The following is a 19339-nucleotide window of genomic DNA, read 5'->3' on the forward strand; positions in this document are numbered from 1 at the left end:
TTTCTGGTACAAACTCCACACTCACCATTTCTTTTCAAACTGCCATTAACTCAATGTAATCAGAGCTCAACACACTTGCCTCTCAGATCTGTTGTGTTAGAGTGAGTTGCAATATGTTATTGTGTCTATACTGAACACGTTATATGTGCACGTCACTAATAATAAACACTTTAGCTTTAGTTTATGGATTCTCTCTTTTTCATCTCTCCATCTTTCCCTCGGGTTAATTGTCTGGGAATCTCTTTTTTTCAGATATTTCAAATATCCCCCCGCTGCACCTCTCTTTCTCTCTCTCTCTCTCTCTCTCTCTCACTCACACACACACACACAGAGACAAGTACAGACATCTAAGGCTGCACAGTGTATCATTTATTAATCTGTATCACATTACTGACCTTTGTAAGAAGCATCATGGACACAGATGTTCACTTATGCACTTTTTGTGTAATCTCTACAGTAAAACATGAAATTAAATTGCCGTATTATCAGGGAGTGAAGCCCTCTATCCTTTGGGGGGGGGGTGTAGTAGTGTGTCCACCTTTTGGAACAAACTAAACACTAGTGTCCATGTTTGCAAAGAAATTATACTGTAATTATCAAATTTCCTGTTAAATAACGACAGTACTGGTCCACACTGTGCAGCCTTTTAGACCAAAGCAGAGCTCATATCTGAAGTGAAATAAGCAGGTTCTCAGTGAGAAGTGACCCAAAAAAAGCCTGTTTGGCTAAGAGCTTTTTGTGAGATCAACGAATACACACACTTCAGAGGTCAGTGATCCTCTGTAAAGACTCACCTGGCTATGTGACGCTTTCCCAAAAACCTGAAGTGCTGGAGACACAGTCTGTGAAGAAGCGATGGAGAGATTACGAATGCTTAGCAGTGAACCAAGAACAGGAAACTGCACAAAGAGCTTGAGATATAATCATTGTCATAAGTGAGACCTAAGCTGGTTTATGTCTGAACACAACTTTCAGAATTCATCCTCTGAGGCTTCCTGTCATTTTATTTCTCAGTTTCTCTGATTTTTTGTCCTGCTTTGATTTAAAATTTCTATCATAATATAAGCTTTAACCAAATTGTTTAAATGATAATTAATAACTAATTGTTTTTGTTTCCTTGTTTCTTTAGTTTCTACTAGAGACATTACTGCTCATGTCTAATATCGAGGGCTACAGCACCCAACACTTCAGGTTTGAGCTCATGTTTCCACCGGTACCCTTTCACCCCTCGTTGCTGACTAGCAGCTCAACAGACGGTCACTTCCGTTCATTTATTTATTTATAGGAAAAAGTATTTAATATGAATATTTATTTAATTACAGATTAAAAATCAGCTCATAAATGGGTTCACTTTTGTGTGACAAATTAGATACTAGCATTGTTTGATTGTGAAATAAATGTGGGTGACGTGTCCCTACCATCATGATTTAATTCAGCTCTATAGTCATTCCACTAACACAGCGCTGTTCAGTACAATAAAACACAGGCATGGAGACAGGCGAGGGATTACAGTGTAATCATGGGTGTAGCAGCTCAGGTACGGTCCTAGATGAAAAACACTGAAGTAAACTCACTCTAATATGTTGAAAAAGTCAGATATCTCCTGGTGAATGGCACGCTGCCAGTAGGCCACCATGACCTCTGTAAGACAAAGCACACAGTACATACACACACTCACACCGTGACACAGTCAAAACAACTATACACCAGTTAAAACACTAAAACACCAAACCGTACTGATCTTCAAGGAGTAAGTAGTCAGTATTTATTTAGATGTGTACACTGTGAGAAAATGTGCTGCTTCACCCTGAAAATGGTTAGTTACCATGCTGCCCTTTTACTGGACACTATCAGTGACCATCATCTAAGCCACAACACACTGGTGTCTGGTTTATGCTGATTTTCTAGGAAGGTTTTAAATGCAAGGAACAGCGTCTTCATGGTTGTGTATCACCCTCTTCTTTCTCTCACCCTCTGATATGGTCTTCATGATGTGTAAGAAGCACAGGAGCAGGCTGCGTGTCTCGGCCTGGTCCAGTTTATCGAACCGCGAGCCAAAACCAATCAGGGATTGGGGTCTGGCAAACTGTAAGAAAAGAAAAATACTCTCACTAATGGTTATTGTTATGATTGTTTTGTTTAAAGGTCATGAACGTTAAAGCAACACTGGGTAAAATTAGATTTTTGTTTTGCTCCTAGGACTCCAAAAGTTACATAGTGCAGTCTCTGCAGCACTGAGCCCAGAGACAACAACAGAGGCTCTGTTCTCACTATTACATCACTGTGATTTCAAAGGAAATAATATTACTTCCTGTTCCTTTAAATCAATCAATCAATTATGTAAATTAAATGCATAGTTCTTATTAATCTTAAGACATACACTATATTGGGGGGTGGGTGGAGGGGGGTTGCTGTGAGGATTTGATGGCTTTCATCCACATTAGCTTGAGTGACTGTAGGTCTAAGCAGTTATTGATCACAAACATTACAGTTTCTAAAACTAATAACTGGTAACAAACCCCCCTTGGTGAAGCCTAGCACTCATGCTAAACTTAGGCTCCTATGCAGCTACTCCAGAGTGTCCCACTTCATGTAATGCATATCAGCATCTCAGAGTAGCTGACTACAGTCACAATGCTGGACAGAAATGTGCCAGTCCACATACATAAATAAGATAATAACCTTCTCACAGCCGTCCATCTTCTCGCTGTTGCGGTCACTGTTGCTGGGGTTGGACTCCACACTGATCAGAGAGCCTCGCGAGTCTGCGTTGTTAGCTGTGGATAAGGCGAGGGATGAAAACACTAAGAAAAAAAAAAGGAAATGAAGGAGATGTGATGGAGAACAGACATAAACGTACACAATGACTACAAAGACAAGCTCTCTAGAAAAATGAACACTGAATGTGAACTGTGAAAATGAAACAAAAAACAATTTCTATTGGTCCATTTTTTAAATAAAATTTGAACAAAATAATAATTCATCTCCACTGCATGGTCTCTACTCGACTGTACTCTGCTTTTCCAACAGGGAAATTTGGTCCTGGTCCTGGAACCAGCTTCTTCTGCTTCTGGCTGCTGGGTTTTAGTTAATTCCGGCCTGAGCACACCTGACTTCACTCCTTTAATTAGTTGGTCTCAGTAAAACAACTGATCATGTGACCTCCTGATTGGTTGGAAGAAAAACCAGCAGCCACACCGTCCCTTTGATGATGCGACTGCCTACCCCTGGACTAAACCATGACGTGTAAACCTTTCAGGGTGCTGATTGTCCAGAGAGAATTGTCACTCTGCCCCATGCATTGCAGACGTCCAGCACCAACTGACGGAGCTGTGTTCAGTCCCCAACAACAATAACGTGAATACACGATGAATAAACAACGCTCAATGTTACCACCACCACACTTGTGATTTCCCATTAGAGATGGGGATTTGGGATGCCACTGGATAGAGTTCGGGGGTGGAGGGGGGGGGTGGGGCTGTAGGAGTGGAAAACTAACCAAGGACCAAACAGAGAGTAGAGTCCAGTAGAACCCAGTGGAGTAGAAAAGGACCAGCAGTGAAGAATGGCACACATTTTGTTTTGGACTGTTTGTATACATGATTATTGAACATGAAATCTTGAAATGAAATGTTTTGACTTGACATAGAGATGTATGACAAACACACACCTGCAATAGAGTTGAGCACTTCCTTGGAGAAAGAAGCATCCACTGAGTTGCCATGAGAAATGGTGTGGGCAACCTGACCTACCAGACCACCTCCTACGCTGAGATCATCTCTCGAACCCTGCATGGATAAACATATTACAGACCCATATTGGCATTTTGGTTTTCTTGAATGAATGAATGAATTCAGTCAGTCCGTCAGTCAGTCAGTCAGTCAGTCAGTTACTCATTCACTCAGTCACTCACTCACTCACTCACTCAGTCAGTCAGTTACTCATTCACTCAGTCACTCACTCACTCACTCAGTCAGTCAGTTACTCATTCACTCAGTCACTCATTCACTCACTCAGTCAGTCACTCATTCACTCAGTCAGTCAGTCACTTACTCACTCAGGCACTCACTCAGGCACTCAGTCAGTCAGGCACTCAGTCAGTCAGTCAGGCACTCAGTCAGTCAGTCAGGCACTCAGTCAGTCAGTCACTCAGTCAGACACTCACTCAGTCAGACACTCACTCAGTCAGACACTCACTCAGTCAGTCAGCCACTCACTCAGTCAGTCAGCCACTCACTCAGTCAGTCAGTCAGTCAGTCAGGCACTCAGTCAGTCAGGCACTCAGTCAGTCAGGCACTCAGTCAGGCACTCAGTCAGGCACTCAGTCAGTCAGGCACTCAGTCAGTCAGGCACTCAGTCAGGCACTCAGTCAGTCAGGCACTCAGTCAGTCAGGCACTCAGTCAGTCACTCAGTCAGTCAGGCACTCAGTCAGTCAGGCACTCAGTCAGTCAGTCAGTCAGTCACTCAGTCAGGCACTCAGTCAGTCAGGCACTCAGTCAGTCAGTCAGTCAGTAAGTCAGTCACTCAGTCAGTCAGTCAGTCACATTTAGCAAGCTACAGTTTCTCCATAAGGTGGAGCTACTATGTAGCATTTAGTATTTCATAAGAATGGTGATTTGCATCAGTGACAAAGTGTATTTGTATGTCCCACTAGATAATTTACAACCTGCAACACTCGGTGCCTGGAGAACCCCAAATTTAATTCACATTTAATTTTAAATCACTACTGCACTAAATAACATTTAATTCAGTTGTTTTTATGTCGATGATTTTATCATGTATCTGTGTGTTTGTTGTTTGGTTGTCTGAGTGGGTTTGTGAGAGCACAGCTAGTTTTACCTGGTCACTGGAGTTCAGGTAGATGGGGAAGAGGTCTCTGAGGAAGAACCGTGGCATGTTGTCGAGGATGAGGCCGTACAGAGGCAGATAGAGGGATGCGATCCTGGATTGCTTCTCCTGGAAACACACACACACAACCCTCTGTTCATAGGCTGAGAGCTGCTGATTCCCTACTTTATCAATGAATTTATATATTTTTTTAAATGCAAGCTCAGTTTTACTTTTCATTTTTACATCATATTATTCCCAATTCTGAGTTCGATTCTTTTACTTAGACTCCATCAAACACACTGCTACAAGACCGTCTTTCATCTGAGACACATGAAGCCAGCTTTTGCTTCTTGTTGATTGCCGAACACATCAGAGCAGCAGATTATATTACTATTATTATTATTATTATTTAATTAATAATGGGCGGCACGGTGGCGCAGCAGGTAGTTTCGCGGTCACACAGCTCCAGGGTCCTGGAGGTTGTGGGTTCGATTCCCGCTCCGGGTGACTGTCTGTGAGGAGTGTGGTGTGTTCTCCCTGTGTTTGCGTGGGTTTCCTCCAAGTGACTGTCTGTGAGGAGTGTGGTGTGTTCTCCCTGTGTCTGTGTGGGTTTCCTCCAAGTGACTGTCTGTGAGGAGTGTGGTGTGTTCTCCCTGTGTCTGCGTGGGTTTCCTCCGGGTGACTGTCTGTGAGGAGTGTGGTGTGTTCTCCCTGTGTCTGCGTGGGTTTCCTCCGGGTGATTGTCTGTGAGGAGTGTGGTGTGTTCTCCCTGTGTCTGCGTGGGTTTCCTCCGGGTGACTGTCTGTGAGGAGTGTGGTGTGTTCTCCCTGTGTCTGCGTGGGTTTCCTCCGGGTGACTGTCTGTGAGGAGTGTGGTGTGTTCTCCCTGTGTCTGCGTGGGTTTCCTCCAAGTGACTGTCTGTGAGGAGAGTGGTGTGTTCTCCCTGTGTCTGCGTGGGTTTCCTCCAAGTGACTGTCTGTGAGGAGAGTGGTGTGTTCTACCTGTGTCTGCGTGGGTTTCCTCCGGGTGACTGTCTGTGAGGAGTGTGGTGTGTTCTCCCTGTGTCTGCGTGGGTTTCCTCCTGGTGACTGTCTGTGAGGAGTGTGGTGTGTTCTCCCTGTGTCTGCGTGGGTTTCCTCCGGGTGACTGTCTGTGAGGAGTGTGGTGTGTTCTCCCTGTGTCTGCGTGGGTTTCCTCCGGGTGACTGTCTGTGAGGAGTGTGGTGTGTTCTCCCTGTGTCTGCGTGGGTTTCCTCCGGGTGACTGTCTGTGAGGAGTGTGGGGTTCATACCAGTTTCTTCTCTTTTAATAAGGAACATAAAAAAAACACAGTTCCTCTTCTTTGCTGTTGACATCATTATTTACAAATTAATTGATTTATTTATACATTTGATGAATTACTCTAATTATTCTACCCATTTCTGTATTTGTATGAGCTTTTACTGCTAGTGTACTTGTGATTGTTGTATAGTATCATATCCACAGGTTCTTACAGTATGATGAGCCAAAATCTGAAAAAACAAAATAAAATCGAATTTGGCCAAAAATAAAACAGATATCAGAGCCCTGAACAGTCACAGCTGCAGTGGTGTTGCCTTTGGCACAGGTTTATCCTCAGTGTAATTTCTCAGTCTGGCTCCGTTTCATTTTACACACACACACACACCTCTTTGAACATGACACATATCCCAGCCTCTACACATTCATGGGCGGAGGGAGCAGGCTTTAATAGTTTCCTGCTGTGTTCTGTGCCATCGCTTTACGCTTACATGGCTTTATAAAGCAGCGTCCGGGACAATAGCTGGATTACAGCCCTCAGGATTTCAGCGGCTCAGAAAACGGGCTTCAGTCAGATTAAACACAGAGCATATATCTACAGTGTTTCGTAACACCCCGTCTCTGCCTCAGACTTTTATTGTTGCAGGCAGCTTGTGGATTTACCTCAGGATTTAAAAAGATCTGTGAACGTATTAACATGTTTAAGAGTTTTTCTTCAAGGATTTAGAAGCTTGTGTCCTTGCATTTCTCAGAGTTCATGCCTCTCTCAGAGTTCCCTAGGGGTGTGTTTTTGTTGTAGTCTCATTTTAAAATCAGCTGGGCAATGCCCTTATAACATAATTAGACCCTATCGTCAGGAGATCATGAGCTCAACGCTTAGCAATGCCTCTGCTGTTCAATACTGAGAAGCAAGACAGAACAACAGGCCTCGCTCACTCTGGGAGGGTAGCGTGGCCCTCCCTCTTCCCTGTGGTGGCTGTCTGTGTTAGCTAACAGAACCGGCCACTTAATGTTCTCCTCCAAATGTGTTCAGCTGTGTGCTGCGCTGACGTTAGATCACTTACTCAACTCTGTTTTCAAAGTCTTTGAATTGTGCAGGCTACCTTCAAGGCATAGCGCGAGTCCAGCGAGTGCTTGGCCATCAGATTCTTCAGGCAGGCCAGGGCCAGGTGTCGAATGTCCTGCTCGTCTTGCAGTGCCAGTCCCAGCTCCCTCAGAAGAAGACCAGTCAGAAAATGCTTTCTGCAGAACTCCCCTGTCAGGCTGTACTCCGGCATGTCCACTAGGGCACAAGAGGGAGTGCGTGGATGTTTAAGTTTTGAAAAGGGGACAACAGACTACTAAAGTTATGTTGTGATTGTGAAATTGCATCATGCTTCTATTAGGACTTTGGTCTAAGCTTGAATTGTCTACAACGGCAATGAATAGGATTTTCTTGTGCATCCTGTGGTAAACACTAATCGTTTTTAAAATGAATAAATAAGTTTGGCAGATTTTAACAGGGAATATTTGGCCCAAATGTTGCACATCTGCAGTTCTTTTGTGACCCACATATGGCCTTGAATGACAGTGTTGTCTCAGGGTGAGTCTGACTTTATATGGGCTAGATCTCAGGTGTTTTGTGGACCGAATCTGGGCCAAATCGGCAGTTGGCACATATCTGGCCCACACCGCACTCATCAGTGCTGTATCTGAGCCATAAGAGCCACAAACGAGACTGATTAAACTAAAATGGGTCTGCTATTTAAGTCATTAGTCCTTGTATCTTCTGAATTATGACATTGTTAAGGAGGTTGTAACCTCATCACTCTGACACTCCTCTTTCACAAAGGTACCACTGGCCTCCTTGTGCTCCCACATCTCTGAGGACCTTCTGGAACTCAAAGTTAGGGACGTCTGGTGAGAGGAAACACAGGGTGTCCTTAATGGAGGGTCCACGTCATACCCTGCAGAACCCAAATGTATCTCAAGGGACCACCATCAACGGAGCAGGGGTGGTTTGTGTGTGTCTCTTGGGATTGTACGTTTGGGATCCACAAGGTGTGAGGCACTTCCTTTGCTTAAGGGCAAGGTCACCCTGTTCCTCCAGGCTGTGGTGTTCCTCAGAGTGTGAGGGTGTAGATCTGTGGCAGTGTGAGATACCAGTGGAACCCCGTTACATCCTCAGCTACCGAGGTGATCTGATATTTTTCTGTCATACAGAAATCCAGCTTACACCCAGAATTAATTTGTTGTGATTACAGAATGACACATGACTTCAGTGGTCCATGCTATTACGAGTCAGCCAATGAATATTCATGACTTTTAATAAGGTGAGCTGCGGCAAATCATGGCTCACATCTGGAGACAAAGCTGTATGACACAATAACAGGGACGTATGGACACACACAGCTGTTTATTTCTAAATGTGGTGTAAATTTAACTGCATCATGAGACAAAATTCTTTAAGTCTAAGATTACGTAGAATTTTTGAATATGATTTACTCCAAAACTCCATCAGTGTCTGAACACAACCTTGTATCTACATTCAGACTTTCCTACTCGTCCTCCTTTGGGGATGCAGTGTCCTGACAGCAATGACACTGTAAACATTTACAAACTGCTCTAATATATGTATTAATTGTCAAAAGGGAAATAAAATGAAGGTTTAATGTTGAATAATTACCCTTAGCATTTTGTGCTTCCGGTGAGGCCTTATCTGAGATGAAGAGAAATGAAGATAGACAGAGTTAATGAGGTGGGGTCGATGTAATGAGGACACATTGAGGTCAGTACAGTGAGACAACAGCAGTGAGGCTGAGGTGGAGAGGGGGGGGCTGACCTGTAATTCTGGCCGAGGGGATGGGCAAACTCAGGGGGATATAGTGCTCGTGATTGCACACCTCCTTCAGGAACTCGAACTTAAGCTCGCACAACATCTGTAAACAGCAGCAAATCAACGTAAACACATAGACCTTAGCTCTAAACTAATATGAGAGCAACCTTAATGACGTTCTGGTACCTTGTTGTCGCTGGCTGTGATCATGTTGATGTAGTTGTTGATGAGTTTGAAGGTGAATCCTCTGTCCATCAGAGTGATGCAGCGCTATAGAAAAATAGCACACACAATGTTTTAGTCTTTCATTCTCTCCTCCCTCTCTCTCTCTCTCCTCCCTCTCTCTTTCTCTCCTCTCTCTCTCTCTCTCTCTCTCTCCTCCCTCTATCTCTCTCCTCCCTCTCCCTCTCTCCTCTCCTCCCTCTCTCCTCTCCCTCTCTCCTCCCTCTCTCTCTCCTCCCTCTCTCTCTCCTCCCTCTCTCTCTCTCTCTCCTCTCTTTCTCTCTCTCTCCCTCTCCTCCCTCTCTCTCTCTCTCTCTCTCTCTCTCTCTCCTCTCCTCTCTCTCACTCACCTATCTCTCTCTCACTCACCTCTCTCTCCTCCCTCTCTCTCCCTTCCCTCTCTCTCCTCCCTCTCTCTCTCTCTCTCCTCCCTCTCCCTCTCTCCCTCTCTCTCTCTCCTCCCTCTCTCTCTCCTCTGTCTCTCTCTCTCTCTCTCATCCCTTTCTCTATATAACCCGTATGAAGTCAGTGTATTAATAAAGCCAGTAATGAAAAGGAGGCTCTGTGAATCAACACAAACAATAACCTTCAGAACAGCTGAATTCACCCAAGCATCTCTGTTTAAATTACCCCCTTCCGGCTTTTTATTCCTCCCTTCGTCTCACTGATAATACAAATGCCCTCAATTTCAAGGGGTCATCCCTCATACCTCACTAACCCAGATTCATCACTACGAAGAATATGATTATCATCATTCACTGGATTTACAAGAAATTACAAGACATTACTATTTTAAACTGTTAGGAGTTTAGGAGAATTTGAGTTCAGTAAATGTAAAAAGATATATATATATATATATATAATGTAGAATGTGAATTATTTGGAATGATCCTCAGGTGCTCTTCCAATTCTCTGAAAGAAAATGTCCGTCTATGTGTTATTTGTGCTGTTTGTAATCTAAAAAATAACTGCAATTCTTTCCTCAATACACAGTTTCTGCAGCAAAATATAGTCACTGACAGAAGAGAAGCTCTTCATTACGGTGATTCTACAGGTGAAATATGTGTTTAATTGCCCCCCCCCCCCATTACTTTGCATTTAACCCATCTGTGGTTATTGAACACACACACCCACACACACCTGGAACAGTTTGGGGTTTAGGTGCTTTGCTCAAGGGCATTTCAACCATGGGTACTGAGGCATAAGGAAGCACAGTTCCTTTCTTCCCCTGTCGTATTTTTCCGGTTTGTCCTGGGTATCACATTAGCAATTTTTCAAGATACAAAGACCCCGCCCACTTTTAAATTCAGTCTACAAAAGCCCCGCCCACTTTTAAAAATTCAGGCTACAAAGGTCCCACCCACTTTTAAATTCAGGCTACAATGGCCCCACCCACTTTTAAAATTCTGGTTACAAAGGCCCCGCCCACGTTTATTCTGACTGGTTGTACACAGACGCTCATTTACAGTTGTTCCCATAAAAGATAAAGGGATGCATTAGGGGCACTATGTTAAAGTTAGTGCTTTCCAAACACAATGAAGTTATTAGTGAGAGTCGTAGAGTGTGATTTGACCCACTTTGACGAAGGCGGCCACAGCCTGGTTGGCGCTGCGTGTTTCTTCTGGCAGCTCTTTGCTTTTCCAGAAGATGTGATCAGACACTGTCATGATCAGGGTCTCCAAGTGGCTCTGGAACGTTCCTGGGAATCTCTGTGTCCGTGGAGCCTTAATAACAACACAAGGAATGTAATAACGTGCAGAGATACTGTAATGATATTCTTTACTAACTATATATCCAACATTGTTGGAACATTTCTGTAAGGATTTGATTGCATTTGGTCACAAGATGATGTCTGAGGTCAGATGCTGATGTCGGAGAATTAGTTCTGGATCACGAATGTCACTAAAACTACTCCAGAAATGCACTTCCACTGCTCCACAGCCCAATGTAGGGGTTGGGGATTTATGGTGACCATCAGCAGCTGCTCCAGAGCGTCTTATTATTTTTGTTAACCTCATTAGCTCTGTGGGGTGTCTATAAATGTGTAGTGTAGCTTAAATATTACCTTCTGTTTATCTGAATCAACCAGATACTGAGCCATGGACTTCACTATGATCTCCAGGAAAAACCAGGAAAACTACTCAGAGAGAAGGAGAGAACAGCAGAAGAGTAGAGAAGAAGAGAAGATCAGAGCAGAACAGAGAAAAGTAGAGAAATGAGACAACAAGAGTAGAGGTCACTTATAATTCATTCAAACACCCATTTGCCACAGACCGTGTTGTGTGTCTACAGCAGGTAATTCATTACTGATGAGGTTTCTTTACCTTGAGGAGGTTCTTGACCGCCGTTTGCTCATTGCTCTTTAGGTCTGAGTTCATGCCCTTGGCCAGCTCCTCGTGGACCGTCCGGAACCCATGTGCCTCCGTCTTAAACACAAACTGTCAAAGACACAAAATACATTTAACCCTTGACTTCTCAATCCGCACCTGTACCTTCACGACTGCCAGCATTTCTGACTGGTGAACAAGGTCTGGAATATAAAGCTCCTCTGCTCCACAGCTCAATGCCTAGAGGATTTATGCCCTTCCTGCCAACTCTTAGCATTGAGCAAAGTGTCATAGCTCATGTCCTGTTCACAGTGGGTGCACTTTAAAGTGTTCTGTATTTATGAGGAGTGTCCAAACGTTTTTGGACACCATGTGCAGTTAAGAGAACCAGCTGCACCCTCACCATTCATCTGCTCTGAGTGTCTTCTGGGAATTTACAGATGGGGCATTTTCACATCCTCGCACATGGTCTCAAACTGAAAATACACCCTCTCTATAATCCATATAGTCTCTCACAAATACATGCATCTATACAAATAACCGGGGAACCAGGATCTCACAAACAGCCCTGAATGGACTTTATGACCCAAGGTCACCATGCCCAGTGCTGGCCAGACATTTACTGTTTTTTGAGGTGTTACTACCACAGTCATGGTTTGTAGTTATGTCAGGTCATTGTTGTCCTGCAAATGAAAACCAACACTCACACGCATGCACACACACACACACACACCCACACACACACACACACAGATGACTGATGCAGGCTATGGGTATTTGTGGCAGCTGCTGTTGTTTTCCTGCTGGGTTTCACCTCTTTCAATGCCCTACTGAATCTCTCCCTCTCGCAGTTCTATTATTTGTGTAAGCATTAGGAATGTGTGTGTGTGTGTGTGTAGTAACCTTAAATGAGAGTTCCACTGACCTCCAGAAACGGTGGAACACACACTCACTGCAGCTTACTGGCAAAACCCCCTCCACTGGCTAACAGCCCAGACACCACCAATCAGTTACCATGGCAACCTCGTCTCTCTTACACATCCTCTTCATCATCATCTCTTTCTCTCTCTCTCCCCCATCTCACACACACTTTACCTCTGTCTCTCTCTTTCTTTCTCTCAAACCCTCTCCCCATCGTTCTTTCTTTGTCTGGCTCACTATCTATTCCTCTCTCTGACCTGCTTCCCTGTCTCCTCTCTCTCTCTCTCTCTCTCTCTCACTTTTTAAATCCATAGTTCTCTTTCTTTCTCTCTTTCACTTTTTCCTACCTGTGTCTGCCAGTCATTTTTCTCTCCATCTCACTTATAAAACAGCACACCCTCTCTCTCTCTTACTCCAAATCCTCCTCTCTTTTATCTGTTCACCCATCTCTAGCTCTCGCTCTTCCTCTCTTTCTGTTTTTAATCTCCCTCTTTCTACCTTCATTCTCCTTGTCCCCAATCCCTGGCCTCTTTCATTCCTTATTCCTTTTTCTCCTTTCCAAACTCAAATCTTCCAAATCTCTCTCTCTCTCTCTCTCTCTCTCTCCCTCCCTCTCCCGTTTGTGAACATGATAAAGGTGCTGTTGTGTTTTTGCTCTACTCTAATGAGCCACAGAGCTCAGACCCATGTTCCTCTTACAAAAACAATGAGAGATGCCCTACAAGGAAGAGGCAGAGCATTGTTTAGTCTTTCAGTCTGGCCTAATCTCTGTGTAACGAGCAACTTCTCCTTTGAAAAGCGAACCACTGAAACATACAAACCACTTTTCTCTCAGCGGGAGGTTCCTATTCTGCTTTCTTCATTCTGTGATGTGTTTATAAAGACCGTGGTGATCTGAAAGTGCTTTCTCTGAGTTGAGCAGAGATGGTGCCTCTGTACCTCGAGCACCGACTGCATAGGAGTCCAATGGCTGCATCTCACTATATTATTTTTAGCTATTTTAAATATGATTGGCCATTTTAGATGTTTCAGTAAATTTAACCATTTAGCTTACAACAGTCCACTTATTACCTGATTATTACGTCACTAAAATGAGTAGGAGGTCAGAATGAAGGGATAGGGATCAAGGCAGCTCAGTAGAAAAGGAGACACACCCTAAGTCAAAAAAAAAAACCCGCCCTGGGAGATGACCCTGACCTTCAGAAGTGTGCTGTAAAAGATGTCAGCAGTTTTATTCACTCACTACCACTTACAGTGAATGCTTTGTGCATAAAGATGTCCACAAGGACACCCTTGAGCAGCTGCACATGAGCCTGAGGGTACACAGGGGTACACACTGTCATGTTTGTCCTGGTAGGCTATAAGGCTGTGAGCACTGGACGGTGGAGAGATGTGAAACTGCGTTCACTACAGTTCAACAGTAACCTCACTAGTGCTGTCATGGCTGAACACCATAAGATCATCACAGAAATGTTCTTACAGCTGGACCATATTTATATCTGAGGATATGTTGGATGAGCAAACTTTATGTGGCATTTAAAGTGTAGAGAGTACATACCTTTATATAAGAGTGCAAATAGTGGTCCAGGTTTTCTTCATGGCACTTGGCAAGAAAGTGCACTAGGACCCTGGGGATGCCAAAGGAAAGGAATATGATCCAGCAAGCTCGCCTTCTGTGTATGTGTGTGTGTGTGTGTGTGTCTTTGATGCTCCTCAATCCTCCTGTAATACCTGGTGGTGGTATTTGTGACCTCGTCTGAGTCGTTCTGGGTGAAAACTTTAAAAAGCTGGTTGAAGAGGACAGGCAGGAACTGAATGATCACATGGATCCTCTCCATGCTAAGGAGACCCTGAAAGAACAAAGCAAAAATAATTTGGAGGCAAAAGACCATCACAGAGGCTCTAAAGACACTGGATTTCTATTCTTTACAAAGCTTTGACTATGTTCAGGATGATGTACACCAGAACTTCTCAAACTGTTTCTGCCATGGCACACCGTACAAACGCCACTGGAAATTATTTTAAACATTGTTATTTATTTATTATTCATAAAAAACTGGAATAAGGCAGTGTCGCGGTCACACAGCTCCAGGGGCCTGGAGGTTGTGGGTTCAATTCCCAGGTGACTGTCTGTGAGGAGTGTGGTGTGTTCTCTCTGTGTCTGCGTGGGTTTCCTCCGGGTGACTGTCTGTGAGGAGTGTGGTGTGTTCTCTCTGTGTCTGTGTGGGTTTCCTCCGGGTGACTGTCTGTGAGGAGTTGGTGTGTTCTCTCTGTGTCTGCGTGGGTTTCCTCCGGGTGACTGTCTGTGAGGAGTTGGTGTGTTCTCTCTGTGTCTGCGTGGGTTTCCTCCGGGTGCTCCGGTTTCCTCCCACAGTCCAAAAACACACGTTGGTAGGTGGATTGACGACTCAAAAGTGTCCGTAGGAGTGAGTGTGTGAGTGAATGTGTGTGTGTGTGTCTGTGTTGCCCTGTGAAGCACTGGCGCCCCCTCCAGGGTGTATTCGCCCATTGCGCCCAATGATTCCAGGTAGGCTCTGGACCCACCGTGACCCTGAACTGGATAAGTGCTTACAGATAATGAATGACAAAAAAAAAATATCTTACTAAATAAAAAAAAAACTGAAATAAAAACTGTCACATATGCTATGCTTTGCCACCCTTGTATTTACTCTGCATCCACCCCCCCCCCACTTTGGAACTCACTGATAAACACTCTCACAGAGGGCTGTGTCCCGTTTTATTGGTCAGTGCTTTGTGTCAGGAGTTGTGTGAGTGTGTGAAGTGTCTATAAACCTTTGTATTTGATAAATTGGTCTTTAGGAGGTTATTTCCTCCTTGGAGCTGGTTTACCTTCAGGCAGTTGAGGAAGTTTGAGGTAGGAGGTTGTGAGAGATCCGTCTCTCTTTTTTGGCACTGCTGGAAGAACCGATTCAGATGGGGGTCCTGCAAAAGCAGACACAATGTTTACCAACTCGAAAGGGACACAAAAAAAAAATCATGGAAATCTGCTGGAGTTCTTACCTGAGTGTAAACTGTGGACAGTACGAGGGTCGAGACCTTGAAGATGGGCTTTCCTCCATCTACCCATTTCACATCTGATCCGTTCTGTTTAAAGAAATGAAGGAGGAATGTAACTGAGGTCAGGCAGCAGTAATGGAAAAGGCACAGCAGCTGAGCTTCAGTTGGGGTTAGTGATAACGCAGTGGATAATAACTGATACTGGCTCATCACTAGATGTTTACAGCTGCCTTTAGTTCCACCTGCTTCCCCAGACCCTGTTCTAAAACCTTAGTCTTTGGGGGTTTTCCTGCCTTACCACATCTGCCTCAACTCCTGAAGCATCAGTGGGTTAAAAATTCACACGTTACTTCATGCAGGTCTGAGTCAAACTAGAATTCACTGGGATGGAAATCTGCATCAAGAGCCACTGCAGTGAAAGTCTGAGATGAGTCACAACTGAGATGCGAATCCAGGTTCAGTCACGAGTCACTGATATGTGAGTCAAGAGTCATTGAGATATGAATCTGAGTTGCGTCACAACTGAGATGCGAATTCAAATTATTTCAAGAGTCACTGAGATGTGACTCAGAGTCAAGTCAAGAGTCACTACAATATGAATTGAATCGGGTCAAGAGTCACTGAGATGTGAGTCCAAGTCAAGTCATCAGTCACGCAGGTTTGATTTGAGTCAGAAGCAGGTCAACACTGAAACCCAACTCACGGGCCATTAGCTCGGAGGATGGAGTTGAGTTCAAAGCCTGAATGGAGTTGTGAGTCAAATGAACTGAAGTCAGAATCAAAAGTGACTCACAGACTCAATCTCTGTGGTTCCAGTCAGAAGACAGATCATCGTGAGCAGTTAGAACTGTTTCTTTGCTCTCACCTTGTTGGATGAAGGCTCCTTAATCAGCAGGTAGCCGCTGGGCAGAGTGCAGGAGACGGGCACACTGAACTCCTGAGAGGAAACACGGCCTTCCTTAAGCAGAGGCAGCCATGCGTAACCCACTGGAGACACAAATACACACATCACACAATGTGCAGTATCAGCTTCCAGGGAAAGCTTTTCATTAGATGTTAGAACGTTACAGCACAGGGGCACCTACAAATTCATCTATAACAGCTAAATTACCATAACGAATCCCAAAGTTATTAGACAGTGCTTTAAACTCCAATGAATGTAGCTCCACAGCCTAAAACTTCAGGGCTTTATACCGTTCAAACTGAGGAAGTGGGGATGGTTCCCTACCATTATCCAAAAGCTACATAGTACATTGTCTGAGGTGCTGATCCAGGAGAAGCAAATACAGAGGCATTATTCTCCCTATTACAAATCAGTGGAGCATCACAATGATTCTGAAGCTGTAATTTTAAACTAAAAATACTACCTAGTGTTGCTTTAAAGTAGATGGATGTATTAATTAGAAGCAGTGTCATACAGTGAAATTTTATAGCATCAAAACTATACCCGGTGTTTCAAGAGCCTCTTTCTTTTTGGAGCTTGTCTTGGCATTGATGTCACAAGTCACGTGGAAAAAGGAGAAGAGTAGATGGTGTTTGTCATGGAGTTGTGTGGGCAGCTCAATCTTCACCTATGGAAAAGAACATTGAAAACATGAAGGGTCTCAGGAAACCCACTTGAGACATTGAGAAACAGTGACCACCAAAGGGAAGGTTCTGGAACGCACCTCGTCATAAAAGTCAGGGTTCTGCAAGTGGTGAAGGACAGTTGAACAGGCAGCTGTGGTGAAAACGGGACCTCCCGGCTTTCCGTAGATGCACTGTGGAAAGACAGAAAGCCAGCGCTCAGTTTTCCAGGCAAACCCTCGAGGAAAACCTCAGAGCAGAAATGGAAAGTTTGGAAGCGTCACCTTAAGTGGTTTGGCATGCTCCTCGTCCGAGTTCCGAAACTCGACGTAAACAGCAATGTTTCGGGCCTGAGGGGAGAACGAAAAAGGAGACGACACGTCAAAATATCACATACTGACCTCCACAGAGTCCACACCGTATCCCTCAGAGAATGAAAAACGGAAAACAAATAGAAAAAATATTCACGAATAAAAACACACAAACAAACCCTACAGCACATATATAGCACATGCCCAAATATTTGTAGACATTTTGCCTCACAGGAGGGGGCATTTATACCCCTCTTTCTGACACTTGGCATTGGGCATAGTGACTTAGGCTCATGTGCAGCTGCTCTACAGCATCCCATGGAATGAAAAGTGTGTCAGCAATGCCTCTTTAGGAGAGGGTTTTAAAACTGAAGCAGAGGAACAGGAAGAAGAAACACAAGAAGATTATTACAGAAACAATGACCGACCAACAAGAGAGTATAAGGAAAACAAGGGATACCTGCGTGTCCAGTCACATGATCAAAACACAAGGACACAAAGGCACAAAGGAACATAAGACGGGGTGGAATTTGATGAGGTGTGTAAAAGCTTCAGGACAGTGTTTATGCCACATAAACCTGTAAAATTGACTAAACCTGTAAAAATGACTAAAATCAAACTATATGTGACTGTTCTCTGTTGCTGTTTCCAGCTGGGGGTCAGTACACCTACCTTGGCGAAGCTCTTCTGACTGTCGTATTTGAGGTGTTTAGGATAGACGTATAAGTGGTTCTTGTAAACTCGGTAAGGTCGGGCGAACTTGGCTGAATCCTGCAGAAACTCGTCCACCTCCACCGTGGCGGCGTGCTGACTACAGTCCTCAAATGGCTTTAGAGGAATGTATGATGATGTCACGCAGTCTGAAAGAAACCAGTATCTGTATTATATATATATTAATGGTGACATGAACAATCTCTGGTTCAGTGCATGTTCACATTGTACTGTCAGTTTACTGTGTGCTACATAAGTCAGTAAACATGGGATAAAACGAGTCGTTCTGATTCTGCTCGGCTTCTGACGTCAAGTGCAGAGACTTTAGAATTTCCCTGCCTCCTTATCTGAATCTGTCCAATCACAGCGCTGGAACTACATTTATGTGAGAGCACAAAAATAAGGTTAAATACAACAAAATAGACACAATGAGGAACTGAGAAACAAGAGCACTGAGTAAAAACGGCAAAAACGAGAAAGAAGAAGTAAGAGGACTGAGCGAAAATAGCAAAAATACAGAGCTTCTGCTCCTCGCTCCTCACTGCTGTGCGCTCGGGGTCGGGGTGAACAGCGAGTGGCTCATTATCATTTAAAGGAACAGGCGCTAAAAGCTGATGTACTGAAAAGGGCTGTTTAAACAGCACGCTGCTGTGGAGTTTGTTTCATTAAGGGATATGGAGTCTTACTTGGATGCTCCAGTGGGACACTGTCCACACTGATCTCCAGGCTGCCAGGTATGGTCTGTAACTTACTGGTCTTCTCTGCCCTGAAGAACAGAACAAAAAGCATCATTTCACTAGTTCTATATTTATCAGGGACACACAGGATATCCATTCCTGTTTAATATAAAAACTCAAGCTGTTTGTCATGGAGGCTGCTGTACCTTCTGTACTCCGTGATGAGCTTCAGCAGGTCCTCTGTGCAGATCTTGTTGCTCTCTTGTTTGAAGAGAGGAGAAAAGCGCGACTCTCTGTCCACAGTGCCCTGGTTATCCTTAAATACTGACCTGAAAATGAACAAGACAGAGAGTGTAGGTAAGTAAATATTTGGCTTTATGCTTATTATTATGCCTTATAAAGGTAAAGATTATTATGGGCTTTTGTAAATCAGCCTACTAATGTCTTAATGGAAACTGCTCTCTAATCTCCATGCGTTGTCATTATAAATGTGTTCCTCAGTCCTTGAGAAATATCTGAAATCTTGTTTACTCAGAAACAGACATTTTCTGCTGAGAAATAAACATAGTCCAGCGCTAGGCTTACACCTGGAACAAGAAAATGACCTATGGGTATGTATACGGTCCCCAATTCCTGACAGGTCATTTAATCAGTCCGTATAGT

At 44.0% G+C, this 19339-nt stretch overlaps 1 protein-coding gene across 3 annotated transcripts in view; it reads right to left on the bottom strand.

The window, feature by feature from the left end:
- Positions 1-19339, bottom strand: part of LOC136677769 (dedicator of cytokinesis protein 10-like) — a 67493-nt gene that overhangs the window by 22227 nt on the left and 25927 nt on the right. For 2 of the 3 annotated variants that reach the window (XM_066655394.1, XM_066655392.1), the window contains exons 15-38: positions 18883-19005; positions 18686-18765; positions 17961-18148; positions 17262-17327; positions 17079-17171; positions 16859-16982; positions 16277-16398; positions 15415-15498; positions 15244-15336; positions 14125-14243; positions 13952-14021; positions 11470-11583; positions 11211-11282; positions 10723-10869; positions 9110-9193; positions 8930-9026; positions 8774-8806; positions 7212-7390; positions 4841-4957; positions 3671-3788; positions 2683-2804; positions 1972-2086; positions 1575-1641; positions 795-842 (exon numbers count right to left, since the gene is read on the bottom strand). In XM_066655394.1, coding sequence (XP_066511491.1) covers positions 795-842; positions 1575-1641; positions 1972-2086; positions 2683-2804; positions 3671-3788; positions 4841-4957; positions 7212-7390; positions 8774-8806; positions 8930-9026; positions 9110-9193; positions 10723-10869; positions 11211-11282; positions 11470-11583; positions 13952-14021; positions 14125-14243; positions 15244-15336; positions 15415-15498; positions 16277-16398; positions 16859-16982; positions 17079-17171; positions 17262-17327; positions 17961-18148; positions 18686-18765; positions 18883-19005 — 2475 coding nt within the window. The remainder of the gene's footprint in view (positions 1-794; positions 843-1574; positions 1642-1971; positions 2087-2682; positions 2805-3670; positions 3789-4840; positions 4958-7211; positions 7391-8773; positions 8807-8929; positions 9027-9109; positions 9194-10722; positions 10870-11210; positions 11283-11469; positions 11584-13951; positions 14022-14124; positions 14244-15243; positions 15337-15414; positions 15499-16276; positions 16399-16858; positions 16983-17078; positions 17172-17261; positions 17328-17960; positions 18149-18685; positions 18766-18882; positions 19006-19339) is intronic. The other variant, XM_066655393.1, reaches the window with a different exon arrangement.

This window comes from Hoplias malabaricus, chromosome Y, assembly GCF_029633855.1.
Source record: "Hoplias malabaricus isolate fHopMal1 chromosome Y, fHopMal1.hap1, whole genome shotgun sequence".
Lineage (NCBI taxonomy): Eukaryota > Metazoa > Chordata > Actinopteri > Characiformes > Erythrinidae > Hoplias > Hoplias malabaricus.